General features: G+C 48.0%; 1 protein-coding gene across 6 annotated transcripts in view; it reads left to right on the plus strand.

The window, feature by feature from the left end:
* The window catches only part of PTK2 (protein tyrosine kinase 2), a 181529-nt gene that overhangs the window by 69806 nt on the left and 89650 nt on the right, over window positions 1-22073 (plus strand). For all 6 annotated transcript variants that reach the window (XM_075549219.1, XM_075549213.1, XM_075549218.1 and 3 more), the window contains one exon: window positions 7044-7131. In XM_075549219.1, the coding sequence (XP_075405334.1) occupies window positions 7044-7131 (88 nt within the window). The remainder of the gene's footprint in view (window positions 1-7043; window positions 7132-22073) is intronic.

Consider the following 22073-nt stretch of genomic DNA (forward strand, 5'->3'; position numbering starts at 1 on the left):
ACATGAAGTTGAAGTCACAGAGAGCCTTTGTGATACGAGTTTGACTTGAATTTGCCTGACTCCACAGCACAGGTTTTGAAATCAGCTTGCCTCTATCAGCGGGAAGGAGGTCAACTTAGAAACAGACTGCTTCTAGGTCCTGAGGCGCCGGGAGGGTGGGGGAGAAGTGAGGGCAAAGGTGGCCTGTGTGCATGGTTGCCTCAGCAGGCTGAGGTGCACGACTTGAGCATGTTTCCAAGGAGAGGGATGAAAGAACCAGAAAGGAACCAAGCAGACCTGAAAATAAACCAGGTAGAAGTTTTAGAACTCGCTGGATCTCTGGGGTGGGGAGTGAAAATGTAGTGAACAGTGGATGTGGGACATTGCACAGAGCAGAATATGAAAGCAAGCTTGTGTAACGAGAAGACAGAGAATGTCTAACCCATTTCTGATAAGAAACTAGAGATAATGTCTCAGAATATTCTGGAATCAGTGGATGTCATGAGTCCTCAAATACAGCATTTACTTCAGATCCGTGACAGGAAACCCGCGCTTGGGCAGATCGTAGAGAACCGCCAACGTCATAATCTGAAGACTCAGCTAACGGCTTCAGTGCAGCCATGCAGGCTACACACACCCGCCTGCCCGCCCACCCCAGCACTCCAGTTCTACGTTGTAGACCTCAAAATCAGATCCAGACTCTAATTTTAGTACGACTGTTTCCACGTCACTATTTTTAGTGATCAGACCTGGATTTTGAGCTTTCAGAAGTAGAACTAGAGTGTTGCGGTGGGGAGGGAGGGAGGGAGGTGCCAGGGGCCTTGCACTGCAGTTACAGCCCTGCCAGCCAGTCTGCGTGCAGACCAAACACTTAGGTGCTGCTACACCGTCCAGAAGGGTCCCCGGTGTGGGTAGTGGTTATGCGTTGGGCTGCTGACCGCAAGGCCACTCCAAGGGAGAAAGATGGGGCTTTGCACTCCCTTAAAGAGTCGCGGTCTTGGCAACCCCCAACTCTCAGGGGCAGTGGCACGCTGCCCTGTAGAGCCGCTGATGGGCAGTCGGTTTAAACCATTAGGAAGAGGCATGGTGCATGCACAGAGAGGTGGTAGGTGCAAAGGGGGCGGCGAGAGAAGGATCCCACCGACACCTTTCAAGCTTAACTATTAGGTAGGCGCTAGGCCTCTGGGGTGAACGTTAAAGACCAGGGAAGGATTCACTCATGGGAACCCTTAGCCATCAGAGATGGGAAGCACAGCCTGCCCACCCAGGGAGATAACTCAATGGTGGGGGCGGGGATGGGCTGGAGAGAAATGGAAACAGGATTGTGGGGGCTGCCGTCTGTGTCATGAAACAGAATGTGTGTGAATATTGAACAGAACACAGACTTTCTCTCTGCAAACTTCACCTGAAGAAACAGAAAATGAAGTCTGGTAAACTGCAAGCGGAAATAAGATTTTGGGAATCATGCAACTGTGTTGAGGGGTTCAAAGAGTTGGCTGAGAGCTTCTATCGCCTTTTTCCATTTTCCACTGTGGGAGCGGGCCAGCTGCCAGTGGAAGGGCAGAGAGGATTCATGGTTCACTTGTCATTCGCCGGTCTGCTCTATATAAGAGATGCCCAAAACATGGATTCTCAAACACTTTTCTTTGACATAGCATATATTTTACCTGAAGATGTAATGTATGTGTTCATGCATGTGTGTGTATATATCGCAGTACTGGTATGTAGTCGCTTGCTCTGTGTGTTTCATAAAACCATACCTGTTTATGCTGTGAAGTCTGAAGGTTTTTCTACTTCATTAGAGTAAGTAATAAAATAATTTCACAGCCCACCAGTGAGTTGTGGCTTCCAGTTTTTGATAAACTCTCAACTGAAGCATAAGGAGGAAGACAATGGATGGTAGCGGGGGGCGGGGAGGGGGGAGGGCTGCCATATGAACAGCCCGGGGAGCAGGTTCTAAGGCTGAATGTTACTGGGCATGTAGAGGACTGGTATGCAGTAATAAAAGATTCACGAGGATTGAGAAAGTGTAGAAATAGACGTCATTGCTAACCTTATGGATTCCTACAGATATTCCACAAAAGCGTATCAAGCAGAAGCATGGATGATAGACTGTAGCCACTGTTAGAGGAAGAACACCAGGACAGCAAGTAACAGCAGGCGTGTGTGGGCACTTGGCAGTTGCTTCTCTCCTAGGAATATGGCCTCCTGCATATTTTTTTGTAAAAAAATCAGAAATCATATTTTTATCAAACTTTTCAATATAGTGCTGCAAAGTGTAGCATTGAAAAAAATCTATATATGGAAAATCACTGAAAGACCTCTAAATGTTTTTCTTATACATACTGGCATTTTATAATTTGCATTTTGTTTTTTTGAAATGTGAAAAAAATTTTGCTTTAGGAGTGTGCCTAATAAATACTTTTTAGTCTTCAGAATAATTTTTAAAATCATTTTATTAGGGGCTCATATAACTCTTATCGCAATCCATATATCCATCCATTGTGTAAAGTACATTTGTACATTCATTGACCTCATCATTCTCAAAACATTTGCTCTCCACTTATGCCCCTGGCATCAGCTCCTCTTTTTTCCCTCCCTCCCCAATCCCCCCTCCCTCATGAACCCTTGATAACTTATAAATTATTATTTTGTCATAACTTTCCCAGTCCAACATCTCCCTTCACCCACTTTTCTGTTGTCCGTCCCCCAGGGAGGAGGTTATATGTAAATCCTTGTGATCAGTTCCCCCTTTCCACCCCATCCTCCCTCCACCCTCCAGTATCACCACTCTCAGCACTGGTCCTAAAGGGATTATCCACCCTGGATTCCCTGTGTTTCCAGTTCCTATCTGTACCAGTGTACGTCCTCTGGTCTAGCCAGATTTGTAAGGTATAACAGATCATGATAGTGGGGAGGGAAGAAGCATTTAGGAACTAGAGGAAAGTTTTATGTTTCATTGTTGCTACATTGCACCCTGACTGGCTCATCTTCTCCCTGCGACCCTTCCATAAGAGGATGTCCAGTTGCCCACAGATGTGTCTTTGGTCCCCACTCTGCACTCCCCCTCATTCACAATGATATGATTTTTTGTTCTCATGATGCCTGATACCTGATCCCTTCCACACCTCATGATCTCACAGGCAGGTGTGTGTCTTCCATGTGGGCTTTGTTGCTTCTCAGCTAGATGACCGCTTGTTTACCTCCTCCTGCATATTTCTCAGTGAAAAAAACACTTCCACAATGCCTAGCTCCGAGTAGAATGCTCCCCCTGCTGGCAGCCTGCCTTTGATTATTTTGTGCCAACCCTGCCATGGGCTCCTGTCCTCTGCCCTAGAGCTCTGCCCACTGAGTGCCCTTCTCTCCACAGCACTGTTTTCTCCTACTGACACATCATTCGTATCTTTGTCTTTACCCTAACAGGATCTTGCCCTTACCAACTTCACGGTGTTTCCCAGCTGTGGAGCACGGGCGGTGTGGATGTATAATGATACTGACTGATGTAGAGTGTGCTAGGGAAGGCAGGGGTGAGGGATGGGGACGGAGGGAAAGGGTGTTCAGGGGTCGATAATGGCGGCGGGAAGGCAGAGGGAGCACCAGAACTGATCGTGATTGCACAGCTCATTTTAGAGGCGGTTCAACCTGGGGGGGGTGGGCAGGGCATGCTCGAAGGTAGATGTGGTGACGACTGCACCATTCCCCTTGATGTGATTGGATGATTGAACTATTCAGTGATGTGATATGTAAATTATGTGCCAATAAAACTGGTGGGGGAAAGCAACCAAAAACCACCTTGGTGGTGGTTCTGCCCGTGTTAGTTCTGACTCATAGTGGCTGTCTATAACAGAACCAAACATTGCCCGCCCGCCCTGCCCCATCCCGCCATCCTCACAAGCACTGCTTGTTGCAGCCATGGTGCCGAAGAACCATCTCATAAGGAGTCTCCCCTCTTTCCAAGCATGATACTCCAGGGACTGCTCCCTCCTGCTGAACATGTGCAAAAGGATATGAAGCAAAGTCTCACTGTCCTTGCTTCCTTTGGATCTGATGCTAAGCATATAATCCGAGAAGCTGGACTGCAGGAAGTCCATGGCACCCGGATTGCAGGAAGGCTCGTTCGCAGCTGCAGTCTGCAGAAGGAACAACTCTGGCTGCTGGCAGTGCAGAGGACTGGACACACTTCCTGATGGATGGTCATAGCCACTGTTTCAATGTGACCCACCTGAGCCCAGTCCTGCAGAAGCCCTCCCTCCCACCCAGGGGCTAAGGCACCCCTGCCAGGGTTTCCTGTAGTGCTATATCTCTCATGGGAGTTAAGCAGCAGCCAGCGAGGTGTGAGTCCATCTCCAGCCACCCAGTGAGACTGCACACGAGGCCTAGGCGCCTTGTACCCACTGCTAAAGACTCTCAAAGGATCTTGATGACACAGGCCCGATGATGTTTTTAACCAAGCCCCGTAGTGGATACCTTAGTTGCATACAGGTTTCTGCACCACCAGTGTTCTGCTGGTGGGCTGTGTTAAATCGCATTGTCAATAAATGCATTTTTGCTCCACAGGTGCCTGTCCCGTGTCAGGCACAAGGACACCCTAGGAACACAGCAGCAAATAAGACAGACTTAGGGCCTGGGGACCACACACTGGCTCGAACCCTGTCCTGCTCAACTCTGGACGTGTGGAGACTGGGCAGCAGCAACAGCAGGAAGAGGGGGAGACAAGGGGAGGCCCAGGCCATGATTGGGAATGGAGTGGCGGCGTCCTCGGCACAGTCACACCGAGCTCTGTGGCCCCGAGTGAGCACGCAGCACAGCTTGTTCACGAACAAGGGTGGTGTGGCGAGAGGCGTGAGGAGGGGAAAAGCCGGTGTTGAGCAGAGACTACCACCAAGCTACAGCTCAGCCTGCAGAGGACTAACCACAATGATCCACAATACAGAGTTCGATGCAAACTGGCTTTCCGATGGCACCAAGGAAGAGTCAGGGAAGGGGAAGAGCCCCAACAGTGGCATGGACGGGCTGTGCCGCAGGACGTGGGACTCCCGCCAGGTTTGAGGAGGCAGATCTGGGTGACCAGGGGTGGGCCTTCCTGAGCAGGACTGTTCCATAGCAGACAACCGCGTGCCAAAGAGCCAGCACAGCCCAATGACCAGTGGCAGCAAGGCGGGCCACGGGGCACCACTGCATGTCGGTCACCCCGTCTTCCGCAGTGAAGTTGACCACAGGTGCGCATGGCATCAGGGACGGGCGATGTGGACGAATCTTGGCACTGTGGCCTTGTGCGAAAAGGGGCGCCTGGACGTGAGGCTACTGACTCAGATGTTTCAGGGGCCCATTTCCTGTTACAAACATGTTACTGCATGTGGTAGTTACATAATTACTACACACGAGTGTCTCTGGATTTGTTCTGTAGTCAATCCCGCCTAACACACCGCAACTACACACAGGAAGCACATCCTCGAAGATGACGGACAGCAGAGGAAGTAAACGGCCGTACAAATGTTGAAGGACCTGCTAGGGACATGTGTGTGTGTGTGTGTGTGTGTGTGTGTGTGTGTGTGTGTGTGTGTGTGTGTGTGTGTGTGTGTGTAGGATGGCCCTATGGGAAAATGGACTGAAAAGAAACCTCCAGGAAAGAAGTGCAAGTCCCCAGGCGGGGGGGCGGGGGGCAAACCTTCCCCACCTGAAGCAGATTCTGGCCACTAGCAGCTCCGGGTTGATGCCCTGTCGCCTGAATCTAGGACCACTCGCACTTTATTTAGCCCTTGATGAAAGCACATACTTTGTAATAAGATCATAGCTTAGTGGTAAGCGTTTCAAGCCATCTCACAGGGAAGGAATGTGCTCTCCTCAAAAGAAAAGATCCACTACAAGAGACCAAATGGTCCCTGCTTCATCACCAGCAAAACCGGGGGGGGGGAGGGGGGTGCGGCAGGGGTGCCAGACGGGTGGGAGCCTGGTCATGAGGAAGCGGACACACTGCGAGTGTCGTGGAGGAGCGGTCTGTGCAGCCGTGTGGGAATCTCATCTCCCCAAACACGTTAAAAGTATATGGATATATTTAAAAGATGATTTTTTTTTCCTTTGAGCACACTGTATTTTTAAAAGTCACATAATAAAACTTTCTAAGGGGAAATAGATATCTCTGTAACCTTCGAGTAGGAAGAACTAAACACACCGTGGAATGAGTTTACTAAGAAGTTAAAGACTGTTAAAAAATGTCAGCGCTTTTCTGCCAGAGATGCCATGAAGAGCATGAGAGGCCAGCGTGTGTGGGAGAGAAGCACCCCCCCTTATCCCCCAGCACCTGTCGAAAGCACCGACATTCACTATGGGACCATTGCCCACAGGGTCAGTGAGCATGAACAGGTGCCCAGCTGCATAAGTCCTGTGGGAAGTGCTGGGGCTAAATACCCCCCATGTCCTGAGACCATGTCCTCCAGAGCCCGAGGACTACCAGGTGGGGGTGGGGATGAAGCACATCCTGAGCACCCCCACTGCGGGGACGGCCACACAGACGGCCTCCTGGGCAGCTGGTTAGTAAGGTCAGCCGAGGCCCTACCACTTGTCCTACCACTTGTCCATGTAACTTTCAGTGGCCCTTTGCTGAGGTGCACGGCTGACAGAAAGGTGTTTGTATTCAGATAAAGTCCATGGTAGGGAACCCCTAAAGGCCACGGAGCAGCTGTGAGGGTGGAACCAGAGTGGGTGGAGGCAGGTTCTGGAGGGGGGAGAAGTGGAGAAGCGTGACTGGAGAGGTAGGCTCTGGTGGAGGGTGACTGGAGTGGGTTCAGGGGTCCAGAGGAAGGTGACTGGAGAGGGTGGAGAGGTAGGTTGTGGTGGAGGGTGACGGAGTGGGAGGGTCACTGGCTTCTTCGAACACTGGAATTGAAAGTGTGGCAAAGGAGTGCCATTCTGTGAGGAACACAAGTCTTAGGCTGAAAACGTAGTGGATATTCTTTGTGCCTATTTTTAAAACCCTGTTTCATAGTAATTGACAATGTTGTACTTGCAGTGATGAATGAAAAAATAATAATGTACTTCCCATGGTTTTGTGAAATGTTTTTTAGGTATGAACTGAGGATTCGTTATTTGCCGAAAGGATTTCTACAGCAGTTCACAGAAGACAAGCCAACTCTGCATTTCTTCTACCAGCAGGTACCGGAGGCTCTTTGATGGGCAGTCTCCAAAGGCACTCGCGCAGTGCTCTGATCTTAGAAACAGAAAGGCAGCAAACCTGATAGCTGAGACAATGTAAACTTGAACTTTGCTGCTTGGTTAACTTTGGTGTGCTTGAGTGGATCTCAGAAGGTAATTAGTACTTCATGTGGGAACCGGGGGTGGTCACCCTTGGGTCCAGTTGCTGCGCTCGAGAGACAGCACGTTGGTCATAGTCCACAGTCAGAGCCAGGCATGCCTTAGGACTCGGAGAGTGATTTGCGTAATATAGTACGCTGAGAATGGCTTGCTCTTTCCAACCCAAGGTATTAGTTAGGCAGTAAGTGTAGATGGTGTAAGGAACCACCAAACATAATTTTATGACTAAATAAATACTCATTTTAGTGAGGAATACTGAAAACATATGACCCAGGAATATCAGACACACATTTGTATACAGATGTTTCCCTTACATATACTTGGTATTTTTTTGTTTTATTAAAAATATTCATTAAATGTCTACTCTGGGCCAAATCTCCAAACCAAACTCCCTGCCGTCAAGTTGTGTCCAACTCCTAGTGACCCTGTCGGACTGAGTCGAGCTGCTCCTGTGAGTGCCAGAGGCTGCACATCTACAGGAGCTGAAAGCCTCCTCTTTCCCCATGGAGGGACTGGTGCTTTCCGACCGCTGGCCGTGCGACCTGTGCCCCCAGTACTGCCTGTGGGCCAAAGAAGCTGGAATCCATGATGGAGCCTTAGGTGAAAGCCCTCCTGTAAACAGCGGCTTTGTGTGCTGCCCTGTGCTGGTGGTACTGCCACCCAAGTGTACTTGTGTGCAAGCGGGTCTTCTAACCCCGGGTAGGTTTGGGGCCAGACCTTGTTCCACCAAATCTCCTGAGTTGGGAAAAGGAGAGTGGTGCTTTCTAGGCAGGGCCATGGAGGAGGCATAGAAAGCATGGTGCATTTACATCTGTGCTAAGATGCTGAGACAATTGTGTGTAAATAGTGTCCGTCACTTAAGAATTGAATCTGTACAAGTCAACAATTTGTGTGTTGCTGTCTATAGCTTGTATAATCTTTTCTCAATGATGTTTTTAATTCTATACCATTAAATAAATTAATAACAATAGCAATAGAATTACCTTATGCTGCAGGGGGTTGATTTACAATGTTCTCTGCCATAAAATGATAATGATCTCTCTAAACTGAAGCAGAGACATATATAAACCATAGATACATGAGTGCATCTTGGGCTCGAACTAGCCCCCATCTAAGAACAAATAGTTCTCATAATGTGGCCCTGCTCGATGCTCACCCTCATAAAGAGATCACTTAAAACATGGGTGAAGAAACCAGATAGTGCCTGGCTATCCGAAATAGTGTCTGGGGTCTTAAAGGCTTGCTTAAAACAAGCAGCCATCCAAGCAGGGTGTCAACTAAGTCCACGTGGAAGAAACACACAGACCTGTGTGGTCTAACTGTTGTCAATAATGAAATCCAAAGCTAAAGGAGGGAGTGGTATCAGAGCTGAAACTGGGAACAACGCTTTGCAGAGGCTCTGGTTGACAGTGGAAGCTCAAAATCTATTGGAAGCATCCCCTCCCTAATGGGTTAGCCTTCCAGGGAGTCCCCTCTGGCCCTGGTGGGGGCATGTGGATGCCGTGCGGTCAAATAGAGGACATTGTAAAGCTGATGATGGTGCTTAGGTTAAAATTTAACACCTTCTCATTTAATCTCCCTCTTGACTCATCTTAAAGTTGTTTCAATTTTTATTATTTTCTGCTTTTCGATTGAGGTTTACCTGCATTTTGTTTGGTCATCGTTATTGGATTTTTTGGTGGGTTGGTTTGCTTCCTGGTTGTTTTATGGGATTTTCTATATGTGAAATCCAGGATAGATAGATTTATAGAGACATAACGGGATCGGTCATTGCCTGGGCAAGGTGGGAAGATGGAGGGAAATGGGGACCCAATAGCAAGTACAAAAGAAACTTCTGAAATTTGATTGTGGTGATAACTGCACAAATTTTACTATGATCGAATGATTAAATTGTATGATATGTAACGATATGCCAACAAAATCATTGTCTTTAAAAATAGTTAACAGTCTCAGAAACCCACAGGGACAGTTCTCTGCCGGTAGCTTCACTGAGTCAGAATTGACTAGATGGCAGTGAGATTTGTATGCAAAGTGGGCACTGTATTTAATAAAATAAAGCAAAATGGCGACAAAGGAAGGGATTGCACCTTGTAAATGAAGGATTGGCAGTGGAAGGCATGTGAAGAATTCAGCTCACTTCTCCCCTAATCAGACATGGGGTGCTGTTTAACCAGACCACACTGATGGCAGTGGTGGAGTGGGTCGGATGTTTCAGAAGGCTCATCAGCACGTCAGGCAGAAGATTGAAAGGGTGTGAGGGCTACAGCGTTTGTTTGAGAGTGTGATGTAGGTGGGTGGGTTTACCTGTAATCACAGGGGCATGAAAATAAGGAGGAAGGAGTTTAGCCCCTGTTGTTGTTGGTCGGCGCTGTGCAATGGGTTCCTGCTCACAGTGACCTGATGCACAGCACAAGCAAACCCTGCCCAGTGCTGCGCCCTCCTCTCCACTCTCCCTGAGCTTGAGCCCATTGTTTCAGCCACGGTATCCTTCCATCTCCTTGAGCCCATGCTTTTTTGCTGCCCCTCCACTTGCCCAAACAGTGTCCTCCCCCAGAGACTGGTGTCACCTGCTAGCAGAGTGGGTGAGGGGACGTCTCGCCATGCGTGGAGCGCTCTGCCTGAACTGGTAGGGCAGTTGGGTTTGTCCCTCTGGCGGTCCATGTTACTTTCACTGCAGTTCAGACACATCCGCTCTTCTTCAGTCTTCCTCATTAACAGTGTTCCGTTTTCACATGCACGTGAAGCAGTGGGAAGTACAGGGCTCGGGTCAGGCGCGCTGTAGTCCTCAAATAACACCCGTGCTCTTCATTACTCTAAAGAGGTCTTGTGCAGCAGTTACCTAATGCCACACATCTTGTGATCGCGACTGCTGCTTCCTTGAGCATCGATGGTGGACTGTCGAGTCCCTTAGTCTAGGCATTTGGAAATAAGTGAGGAAAGAGAGCTAGTGCGTTCTGTTCAATGCAAAGGCCCGATGCCCGGTTTTCCTGTGTAAGGTCAGCGTGGTCGTCCTTTCCTGGAGATCAGGCTGAGGGCAGGGAGCTGAGGATGAGGTCAGCCATCAGGTTGTGCCTGCTGCTTGTCTAGAGGCAGGAAGTGCCTGTTTGAAACTTGTCAAGGGTCACATACGTGCGGAGGTCCATGGGAGAGGGGCTATGCCAGACAAAGAGAGATGTGTCCGCGTCTCCAGATCCTGAGTGTTGAAGGCCTGTCCCCGCTAGGACTAAGACGTCCTGCTCTTCTGGTTCCATGTCTCATCCTGAAAAAACTCCACCAACCCACTGCCATGGGGTCCACCCCGACTCTTTGGCACCCTGTGGGGGGGGGTGTTCTGAGGGTGCAGATCTCTGTGGGGCCAGACAGCCGCATTTTTCTCCCAGGGAGTGGCTGGTGGGTTTGAACTGCTGACATTGCAGTTAGCTGCCAATGTTTACCCAACACACCACCAGAGTTCCTGTGTAGAAGCCCGGTTAGGGTGGTATGTTGGTCATTCCTGTGTCATTCAGGCAGGGCCCGCAGTCTGAGCAATGGAAGTGTGTGACTGTGCTTTCCTCCACTGCACGCGGTCTGGATCCTCACCCTCCTCCACCAGCCTGCGCTCCATAGGCTATGGCTCCTCACTGCTCCAGGCTGCTGTCTTTACTTGTCCCCCGTGGACAGGAAGTTCGTTCTGCTATGTGTGTGTGTGGGCTACCAGGCTGTCTCTTCTGGCTACTAGCGCTAGAGTGGGCCTCACAAAGCCAGAGAGGCCAGTTCTTGGTTGTGGCTCCTCAGGGCTGGGCGCTCTGAGCACCCTGTGGCTCTCTGCCCTCCCGAGGCACCTGGCTCTGGTCTTCCCTGTGCTAAAATGCTCATTTGTGGTCCCAAACCCGTAGCACCACCATGCTGATTGAAGGGGGTAAAAGGGCCTGCTGGGTAATTGCCAGATCCGGGCACTGAGGACAGCACACTTCCCCTTTGCATCTCCCTGCTCACTGCCAGTTGCTGGTTCTGTGCTGGCTGGGTCCACTTCCTCCTTCCTGTGCTTCTCCCCTTCCTCAGCTTCCACCTCTTTCTGAATGTTTACAAACTGTTCAAACAGATGGCATGTTTTCAGGAAGTGCGGGAAACAGTTTTGAACTTGACCTGAGTTCCTTTATCCTCATCATGACTTTCATGTTTGTGTGCTCTTACACTTTGCCAGACGCTGCATACGTTATTCCAACAGTGGGAGGGACATGCCCCGAGGCAGGGGACCGAGTGCTGCCCCGTTGTGGGATAGCAGGTGACAGAGGAACCGAGGACGGGGAACTGCTGGAGGCTGCCCGAACCACACAGAAACATTTTTAACAGGCTGGCCACAGTCAGGCCCCTTTCTCACCTTGGTGGCCACTGGCATGGCTTGTGTGTGCCAGGACTTGGGCTCATGTGCGGGTGGGAGGGAGAGGGGAAGTGCCAGGAGCCATCAGAACTGGTGTTGCTGGAGAAGCCTGGCGTGTGCTCACTATGTAGTGCCATACGGCACTGCCATTTTGTCAGTTACAAATAGTCAACTCCTGGCACTCTCTTGGTTTGGCCCAATTAAGTCTAAATTTAGCCTGAAGAAATAACAAGATTCCTACCAACAGGGACGGGCGAGGCTGGTCTGAGTAGCCATGAAGCCTCATGCGTCCCTGGCAGTTCTGCAGGATGTGACCCTGGGTGGCCTCTGTAGGCAACGTGAGGTGCATCCGTGCTCTGGGGCCTGCTGGGCTGTCCAGCAGCACACTCCCTAGAAAACGTTTGCTCGGGGGGGGCGATGTGCACACATGCCCATTTCTACCCTAGCCAGAAAGCTCTGAGATAGCACGATTGTTTCCCCTCCTGCTTTGACAAGCCGTTCTGCAGCTGACATCTGGTAGTAACATTTTAGGGTGGAGTTTCTTCTGGTTTGGGCTTGGGAATCCCAGAACTCTCCCAGGTGACCCTTAGGTTACTCCGTACAGGCAGCAGTCCACTGGGACAAACCCAGGACTTCCTCCCTCAAAAACACAGAAAGGCACATGCCATCAGTTCCACCTGGTATTTCAGCGACTGTCCATTTGACTGAAAATGCGGCTGAGAGACTATCAGAGCGCCTGTGTAGAAATGTTCCCCACACAAGGGCCACAGATTGTACTGATAGCAATACTTTAACATTGCTGTAAAACACAAACTAAATTAGGATGGTCTTTGGGATTTGATAGGCTTACTTCCACTGATTTTGTACCAAGTCCGTCTGTTTTGCAGAATTCTGTAGGGGCATAGACCTGCTTGTTGTCTTCTAGGCCCTCTCCACTAAGTCCTGCTCCTACCGCCCCTTCTTTCTCTCACTGAACTTGAGTTTTGCTTGATCTGCAAAGTCTTATAAATGGGCTCATGCAGCATGCATTCTTACAAGCAATGCTTGCTGCCTCTTTCTTTTGCGAGTTCAGTAAACAGTCGTATGCCTACAGCAGCACATTCTTCTACCAGGACTCCTAGGCGGTATCCATGGTTTACCACCAAGTGGCGGAGAGCCTTCTTGTTCACATCCACTCCTGTGGGTAACGACTCGGGGTGGCGGTACCGGACCATAGGATGGGGTGTGTTTTATAGGAGAGACCCCGGCGCTGTGCTGTGTTGTGTCCCCTCCGATGATGTGTGCCAGGTCTCCTCCTCCATCGTTCTGCCCAGCAGCAGGCCTTGCCGCGCTGTGTTCTGGTGGGCGGGTCTTTACCTGAGCACGTCCTCAGGAGCCAAGTCCAAGTTCGTGTGCCTCCTCTCATGAAAGGGCTGCTCGGTGGAAGTGGCAGCGGACTCCACGTGGCCTGAGGGATAGCCCTTGCAGGTGCTGTATTTGGTGAGTGTTCTCTCGGTGTTTTCTTACCTGACATCCTTGTTTTCAGTCCGGAAGGGGGCATGAGGGCTTGTGACGATTCCATGAAGTAGCACACCAGGGCACATAGGCGTGGCTAGCACATGACCAGGTGTCAGTTCTGGCTGTTTTTAGTGATTTGGCCCCTCTGTCAGAGTAGACATCTGGAAATGAAGCTTCCATGACCCCTGCCACTGCTCTCATCTGGATGCTCCTGCCAGGAGAAAGAGAAAGGGAAAACAAAACCTCCCTCCGTGCCCGAGACTGGGACCCTTCCTGTGATTTCGGCTTGGGTGCTGGGGTCCTGGTGGGAAATGATTATTTTGTACGTAAGTTGTTTGACTGAAAGGTGTCCTGAATGTGACCACCAATGTGATCCATCTCAGGTGACCCATTAAATGCTTCTGACCCACTTTAGGGTATTCCGAAAGATGTTAATCAGCACACCCTAAAAATAAACTAGAATCTTGTTTTGCCACTGTTCCCTGCACCGCAGGAGTCGGCATGCAGGTCGCAGAGGCAACCCGCAGCTCCCAGTGTTTCTCTCCTGTATTGCCTGTTATTATTCCCCTCCCTCACGGACCCTCGATAATTTATAAATGGTTATTTTGTCATATCTTTCCCTGTCCGACGTCTCCCCTCACCCACTCTTCTGTTGTCCGTCCCCAGGGAGGAGGTCACATGTAGATCACTGTAATTGTTTCCCCTTTCCAACCCACCCTCCTTCTACCCTTCCAGTATCGTCACTCACACCACTGGTCCTGAAGGGATCATCCGCCCTGGATTCCCTGGGAGTCCAGCTCCTATCTGTACCAGTGTACATCCTCTGGTCTAGCCAGATTTGTAAGGCAGAATTGGGATCATGATAGTGGAAGGGAGGAGGAAACATTTAGGAACTAGAGGAAAGTTGTGTTTTTCATCGTTGTTACATCGCACCCTGACTGGATCGTCTCCTCCCCGAGACCCTTCTGTAAGGGGATGTCCAGTGGCCTACAAATGGGCTTTGGGTCTCCACTCCACACTACCTCCTCATTCACTATTGTAAGATTTTTTGTTCCGATGATGCCTGATACCTGTTCCCTGATCCCTTCAACAGCTCATGATCACACAGGCTGGTGTGCTTCTTCCATGTGGACTTTGTTGCTTCTGAGCTAGATGGTCGCTTGTTCACCTTCAAGCCTTTAAGACCCCAGGCGCTCTATATTTTGATAGCCGGGCACCATCAGCGTTCTTCGCCACATTTGCTATGTACCCATTTGTCCTCAGCGATCATATCATGGAGGTGTGCACCCAATGATATGACTTTTTGGTCTTTGATGTCTGATACCTGATCCCTTCGGCACCTCGTGATCACACAGGCTGGTGTGTTCTTCCAGGTGGGCTTTGTTGCTTCTGAGCTAGATGGCCGCTTGTTTACCTTCAAGTCTTTAAGACCCCAGACGCTATATCTTTTGATAGCTGGGCACCATCAGCTTTCTTCGCCACATTTGCTTATTCACCTGCTATGTCTTCAGCGGTTGTGTCAGGAAGGTGAGCATCATAGAATGCCAATTTAATAGAAGAAAATATTCTTGCACTGAGGGAGTACTTGAGTGGAGGCCCAATGTCCTGCTACCTTAATACTAAACCTATAAATATATGCACATAGATCTATTTCCCCATCCTCATATAAATATATTTGCATTTGTACATGTCTGCATCTAGACCGCTATAAATGACCTTTGCCTGCCAGCTCTTTCCTCTATTTCCCTTGACTGTCCCACTATCATGCTCAGTCCCCACCAGGGTTTCAGCAATTCCTCTTGGTTACATAACCCTTGAACATGCCCTACCAGTCCTCCCACACCCTCCTCACCACCATTTGGATCAATTGTTGTGGTGTGAATTGGGGGTGCCAGCCCCCCACTAATAACGGGTTCAGTAAGCACAATTGTACAGTTGAGATATATAAATAAATTATATTAAAGTCATTGTGAGCATGAGAGAAGAGGTGTTGCAATAATGGGGTCAGACACATTTCATGGTAGCATTGCTCACCTCAGACCTGCTTGGTGGTCCATGTAGAGAGAGGGGGAAGGGAAGGAGGACAAGGGGAAAGGGAACCAGGGGAGGAGAAGGAGCCCAGGAGAGAGGAAGGGAGAGACCAGCAAGAGGAAGCCTCTGTTGCTAAACCAGGCTTACATACTTTTGGGGGCATGCAAGCCCACTAATTACAGGTAAAGATATACGTCACAGGAAGAGGTTGCGCCACATGCTATACAGCAATGCTAGGGGGTGGTCTAGGGACATATACGCAGTAGGAAGAGAGGGATTGGAGGTATACATTTGACAAGATGGGCGGATCCTGGATTTAGGATGGCAGCCTAACTTTGGAGGTCACCAAGCAAGCTGGTTTGATCTGTTCCCTGAATCTACATAGGAACCATTCTCAGGGTGTGAGCTCCACCTACAGTGTCCATTGTCCTTAACAGCAGGGAGTGGGGCCCACTTCACTCTGGCAACTGATCACCCTCAGGGAGGATCCTGCCTATGAGCATCTGACCTTCCCACACACACAACTTGTTATTCCCTTGTCCCTGAGTTAACACAACTAGCTTTTGCCCCACCTCCCCCTCTCCCATGTCCCCCCAGAACTGTCCCTTTGTTTTCTCCTCCAGATTGATCATCCAGCCTATCTTATTTAGACAGACCTGCGGAGATAATAACATGTACAAAAACAAGACAGAGCAAAACCAAACAACAATATACAATAAAACAACAACAAACCAATGACAGAAAGACAAAACACAAGAAAGAAAAGCTTGTAGTTAGTTCAAGGATTGTTTGTTGACCTTTAGGAGTGTTTTCCAGTCCAGTGTGTTGGGGCACCATGCCCTGGCCCCGAAGTCCACCTTCAGCATTCCCTGAGAACCTCGCCACTCCCTTCCCTTGCTGTTCTGTTGCACCCCCTTAGTGTTTTGCCCTGGTGTGGTGGGATGAGATTGGGTGCAAAACCCACACTGTGTCTCCAGTGTTGTCCCTTGTAGGGTTATGGGTCAGTAAGGGACATCATGTCTCATAGTGGGGCTGACCACATAGTCGTCCTCTCTTTGGTGGACTGCCTGCTCTAATCTGGAACATCATCCTGCAGGCCTGGTGGGCCAGGATGAGCTCCACTCTCTCCTCCTCCCCCTTCATCTGCTCCCTTGTACTCCGATCAGATATGTCCCTCTCCTGGAGCTGCAGATTCAATGCCATCCTTTGAAATAAATTCTTCTGGGGGGAGGGGCAGGTGTCCACTTAGTAGTTGGGATTGGGGCCGGCCCCCCAGACCTCTCTACTGGTTCCCTGCTCCGTGCCGCCATGTTGCATTCACATCTTGGAGCACTGGGTTGAAGTCTGTTCCCTCTTTCCCTGTGGAGATACAAACAATACCTTCCCCTTGGGTGGGTTAGTGCCCTGTGCCCCGCTACTCTTTTGGGGTTTTTTTCCTTTCCCCACCTCCTTTTTAGTTGTCTACCCTGTGGATATCTGTATTTGTTCTGGTTCTCACCCCAGGAATGTTTGTATACAGTAGCTTTATCCCTATGCTCCTTTTGCATTTTTTGTTTTTTAAAGCTTACCTCAGTGGACTCATGTTGTACTTGTCCTTTTGTGCCTGTCTTACATCGCTTAGCATGATTTCCTGTAGTTCTTCCCATGCAGCCATGTGCTTCATGCATTCATCACTGCATTTTAGCGATGCATAGTAAGTACTCCATTGTATGTCTGTACCACAGCTTTTTAATCCAGCCGTCACTTGATGGAAATTTGGGTTGCTTCCCCAACTCCTTGCAATTGTGAACTGTGCCGCAATGAACATTGTAGCACAGATGTCTGGCCTTGGTTTGTTTTTTGCCTCTTCTGGTTATATGCCCAGTAGGGGGATTGCTGGGTCATATGGTAACTCGATTTCCATCTGTTTTAGATGTCGCCAGATCGATTTCCATAGTGGCTGTACATACTTACACGTCCACCAGTAACGGATGAGAGTTCCTGTCTCCCCACAGCCCCTCCAACACTTGTTGCTTTCTGATTTTTTTGAATTGGGCTACCTTTGAGGGTGTTAGGTGGTACCTCATTGTTATTTTAATTTGCATTTCTCTTAAGGCTAAAGATCAGGAGCATTTTCTAATATGTTTGGCCATTCAGATTTCTGCCCCTATTAAACTTCTGTTCTGGTCCTTTGCCCACCTCTCAAGTGGGCAATTAGTTTTTTTTCTTTTGGAAGCTAGCAGAATATTGTAGATTTTAGTAATAAGACCTTTGATGTGTCATTGCTAAAGATGTCTTCCTAATCCGCGGACTCTCTTATTACTCTCATGGTGAATTCTTTCGATAAGACACAGGTGTCTTACCTTCAGTAATTCCCATTTGTGAATTTGTGCCTCCTCTGTGTTTGTATCCTTCCCTATTTCTGATCGCCTATGTCTTCCCTGTGCCAAAGTTCTCAAATTGGTCCCAGTTCCCTCATTGATGGCCCTAATAGTTTGGGGTTTAACTTTTATGTCTATGATCCACCTTGAGTTTATTCTTGTGCATAAAATGAGATAAGGGTCTTGCTTCATTTTTCTGCTGGTAAATATCCATTTTTTCTAGCACCACTTGTTAAAGAGGGCATCTGCATCCCATTTGATATTTTGGGGGCCCTTATCAAAGATCAGTTGTCTGTATGCTGATGATTTTATTTCTGGGTTTTCAGTTCTTTTCCATTGGTCTGAGTACCTGTCGTTGTACCAATACTACGTGGTTTTGACAACTGTGGCTGTATAGTATGTGCTAAATTCAGGCAGAGCAAGCCTTCCCACGGTGTCCTCCTTCTTGAGGACTTTTCTGCTAACTCGGGGCTTCTTCCTTCTCCGTATGAAGTTGGTAATCAGTTTTTCCATTTCTTTGAAGAAAGATGGGGGTAATTGTATCAGGATTGTATTAAACTTTCATAGTGCCTTTGGCAGAACTGACATCTTGACTATATTGAGTCTTCCTATCCACGAGCATGGGATATTTTTCCATTTGTTGAAACCGCTCTTGGTTTCTTGTAATAGTGTTCTATAGTTTTCCCCATATAGATCTGTTTTTCTTTCAGTCAGGTGTATCCCTAGATGTTTCAATTTGTGTTTGGCTATTGAGAAGGGTACCACCTTTTTGATCTCCTCTTCTGTGGTCTTATCCGATGTGCATAACAGTCCGATGGACTTTTGTTTGTTGATCTTGTATCCTGCCACTCTGCCAAACTCCTCTATTGCTTCCAGTACTCCCCTTGTGGAATTTTTGGGATTTTCCACATATGAAATCATAATATCTGCAAATAACGATAGTTTCACCTCTTCCTTCCCCAGACAAATACCTTTGATGTCTTTTCTTTGCCTTATGCTGTTAGCTAAAACCTCCAGCACGATATTAAATAAGAGTGGGGACAAAGGGCATCCTTGTCTGGTCCCCTTTTTCAGTGGGATTGTGTTAGTCTTTTCTCCATTGACTACCACGTTGGTTGTTGTTTTTATATTTATAGCTTGTATTGTCTTGAGGAACTTTCCTCCCATTCCTATCTTCTCAAGTGTCTTAAACAGGAATTGGTGTTGGTGTCAAATGCTTTTTCTGCATGTATCGATATTATCAGGTGGTTCTTAGAGTTTTTCATGTCAGTGTGATGAATAATACTAATGGTCTTTCGTATGTTGAACCATCCCTGCATCCCTGGTATGAGTCCTGTTTGGTCATGGTGAATTATTTGTTTTATATACTTTTGTATTCTGTTGACTAGTATTTTGTTAAGGATTTTTGCATTGATGTTCATTAGGGATTTTGGTCTGTAGTTCTCGATTCTTGTGGGATCCTTGCCTGGTTTCAGTGTCAGTTATACTAACTTCATAGAAGGAGTTCGGGAGTTTGCCATCTCTTTCTATGTTCTGGAAGAGTTTGTGTAGGATTGGTGTTAGTTCTTCCCTGAATGCTTGGTAGAATTCTCCAGTGAGGCCATCTGGTCCAGGGGATTTTTTTGTTTGTAATCCCTTGATAACCTTGTCTATTTCTTCTATTGCTATGAGTCTCTTGAGATTCTTGGCGTCCATCGAGGATAGTCTAGGGAGGGATTGTTTTTCCAAGAATTTGCCCATGTCTTCCAGATATTTTAATTCACTGGAGTACAATCCTTCGTAGTACTGTGTAATTATCCTTTTGATTTCATTAGGGTCTGTTGTAATGTCCCCTCTTTCATCCCTTATTCTTTTTTAATGTTAAAAATAGTGTTATTGGCATATACTTCACATATATTATTTATTTATTTAAATGATTTTATTGGGGCTCATACAACTCTTATCACAATCCACACATATATCAATCGAGCAAAGCACCCCTATACATTCGCTGCCCTCATCATTCTCAAAATTTGCCCTCCACTTGGGTTCCTGGAATCAGCTCATTTTCCTTTTGCCCCCCCCTCCCTCCCTGTTCCCCCCTCCCTCATGAACCCTTAATAATTCACAAACTATTATTTTATCTTACACTGCCTGGTGTCTCCCTTCACCCACTTTACTGTTTCCCATCCCCCAGAGAAGAAGTTATATGTAGATCCCCGAGATTGGATCCCCCTTTCCACAACCCCTTCCCTCCCGGCATCGCCACTCTGACTGTTGGTCATGAGGGGTTCATCTGTCCTAGATTCCCTGTGTTTCCATATCCCAACTATACTGCTGTGCATCCTCGGGTCCAACCAAGTTTGCAAGGTAGAATTGGGATCATGATATTTAGGGGAGGGGGTGGGTAGAAGGAAGCCTTTAAGAACTAGAGGAAGGTTTTGAGTTTCATTGTTGCTACACTGAACCCTGAGTGACTCATCTCCTCCCCACTACCCCTCTGCAAGGGATGTCCAGTTTCTAAAGATGGGCATTGGATCTCCATCACGCACTCCCCTCATTCATTCACGATGATATGATTTCCCCCCCCCCCATCACCCCACCCCCACTTTTGTTGCTTGAAACCTGGTCCCCTGGCCCTTCAAACCTGGTCCCCCTCGGCCCTTCATGATCTCCATCTGTGGACTCTGATGTCATTTTAAACCTTTTGTGTTGGGTGTTTTCCTACTTTCCTTTCTCATTAGTGTGTTGTGCATGTGTTTGTGTGTGTATCATTCTTGACTTTGCATCCTTAAGCCAGTGCTATCTTGGGTCTGTTTTCTCTTTGTTGCCCTCTGCATGAGGCTGTTCTATGTGGCAGTCTCTTATTTATGCTTGGTGAGTGTTGTTCTTCTGCCCATACTGGGTCCGCAATGATCTTTTTTAGGGCTGGGTTTCTTCTAATGTATTCTTTGAGTTTTTCCTTGTCTGGGAAGACTCTTAATTCTCCATCTGTCTTGATCGATAATTTGGCTGGGTAGAGTATTCTTGGGTTTACATAGTTTTCCTTCAATTTTTGGAATATGTTACTCCACTCTCTCCTGTTTTTCATAGTTTCTGCTCATAGGTCTGAGCATATTCTTATTTGGGAACCTTTATATATGATTGCTTGTTTTTCCCTAGCTGTTCTCATGATTTTCTCCTTTTCCTCAAAGTTGGATAGTTTAACTATTATGTGCCTTGGTGACTTCTTGGGATTCCGTCTAGCTGGTGTTCTTTCAGCCTCCTGAATGGTTGCCTGATTTTCATTCATTAAGCTGGGGAAGTTTTCCTCCCAAGAATTCTCTCACTATGGTTGCAGATGACATCTTTGTTGTGTCTTCCTCCTGTAAGCCAATAATTCTAATGTTGTTCCGCTTCATAGCATCAGACATGGCTCTTAGGTTTTCTTCAGCTTCTCTGATGATCTTATTAGATTTTTGTTTATGTTTGTTAAAGTCTGCTTGGCTGTCCTCAAAGTCACTGATGCAGTTCTCTGCTTTCTCCCGTCAGTTTTTGAGGTCCGTGTTTCTGCTACTGGTTTTTGTTATCTCCTCCCTAAACTCCTGTATTTCCCATTCATATATGGTCTTTATCGCCTCTATCATTTCATCCTTTTTTTTATATTTTTTCCTTCATGTTCTGTATGACTCCAAGCAACATTCTGAATATTTCTTTCTCTGGCAGCTCAATGTTCGCTTGTTCTATGCATGTCATTGTGTTCGGGACATCTTCTGCCATTGCCTTTTGTTTCTCCTGTTTTTTTCCTGTTGAGGTCGTTGGGGCTGATGGCTGTTTGTGTTGCATTGTTTTAGAGGAGACAGGTGCCATTTTCCAGGGTGTCAAAGAGCACTGGCTCTCTCTGGGAGACTTGTAGGAATGCTTCTTCGAACTGCTTACAGCTAATTTCACTATGGAATTAACCTACCACTTTATCCTCCTGTGGCTTCCCTTTCAGGGGAGTGCCCCAGAAGGCTGGTGAGTTATCTGCTATGGTGTTGCGTAGGTTTTGCAGAGGTTCCTGCAGCAGCTTGGAATGTTGACGTGTGTTGGCTGAGCTTCCTAGAGTCCCCAGGTACACAGGCAGGAATTCCCTGTTAAGAAGTTGGGCAGAGTATCCCCTGGTGGAGGTCAGCAGGGCTTTTCCAGCTTCGGGCTAGCTACACAGGGTGGAACTTACCTAGCTGGGTGTGGCTCAGGCGTAAATGCCCTAGGCTAAGGTGAGTGGTCTGGAGGTCAGCAGTGGAGTGTGGAACAGGAAAGAGACAAAGAGGAGGAGGAAAAGTTAAAAAGTAAGACCACTTAGACTGTGCAGGGATATAGAAAAGAGAGGAAAACAAAAACAACAATGTAGTTGAGTCCTTATCCCCGCCTATAGAGCTGCAAGTATTTAGTCCTGCCCGAGAGAGAAGGAGGCTGCGGCAAGCTATGGCTGTGTTGAGAAAATCCCCTGCACAGCCCTCCAAGCCTGTGTGTGTGTGTGTGTGTGGTGGGGGGGGGGGGAGGATGGAAGAAATGGAAACTAAATAGCTGAACCC

This window comes from Tenrec ecaudatus, chromosome 5 (genome assembly GCF_050624435.1).
Source record: "Tenrec ecaudatus isolate mTenEca1 chromosome 5, mTenEca1.hap1, whole genome shotgun sequence".
Classification (NCBI taxonomy): domain Eukaryota; kingdom Metazoa; phylum Chordata; class Mammalia; order Afrosoricida; family Tenrecidae; genus Tenrec; species Tenrec ecaudatus.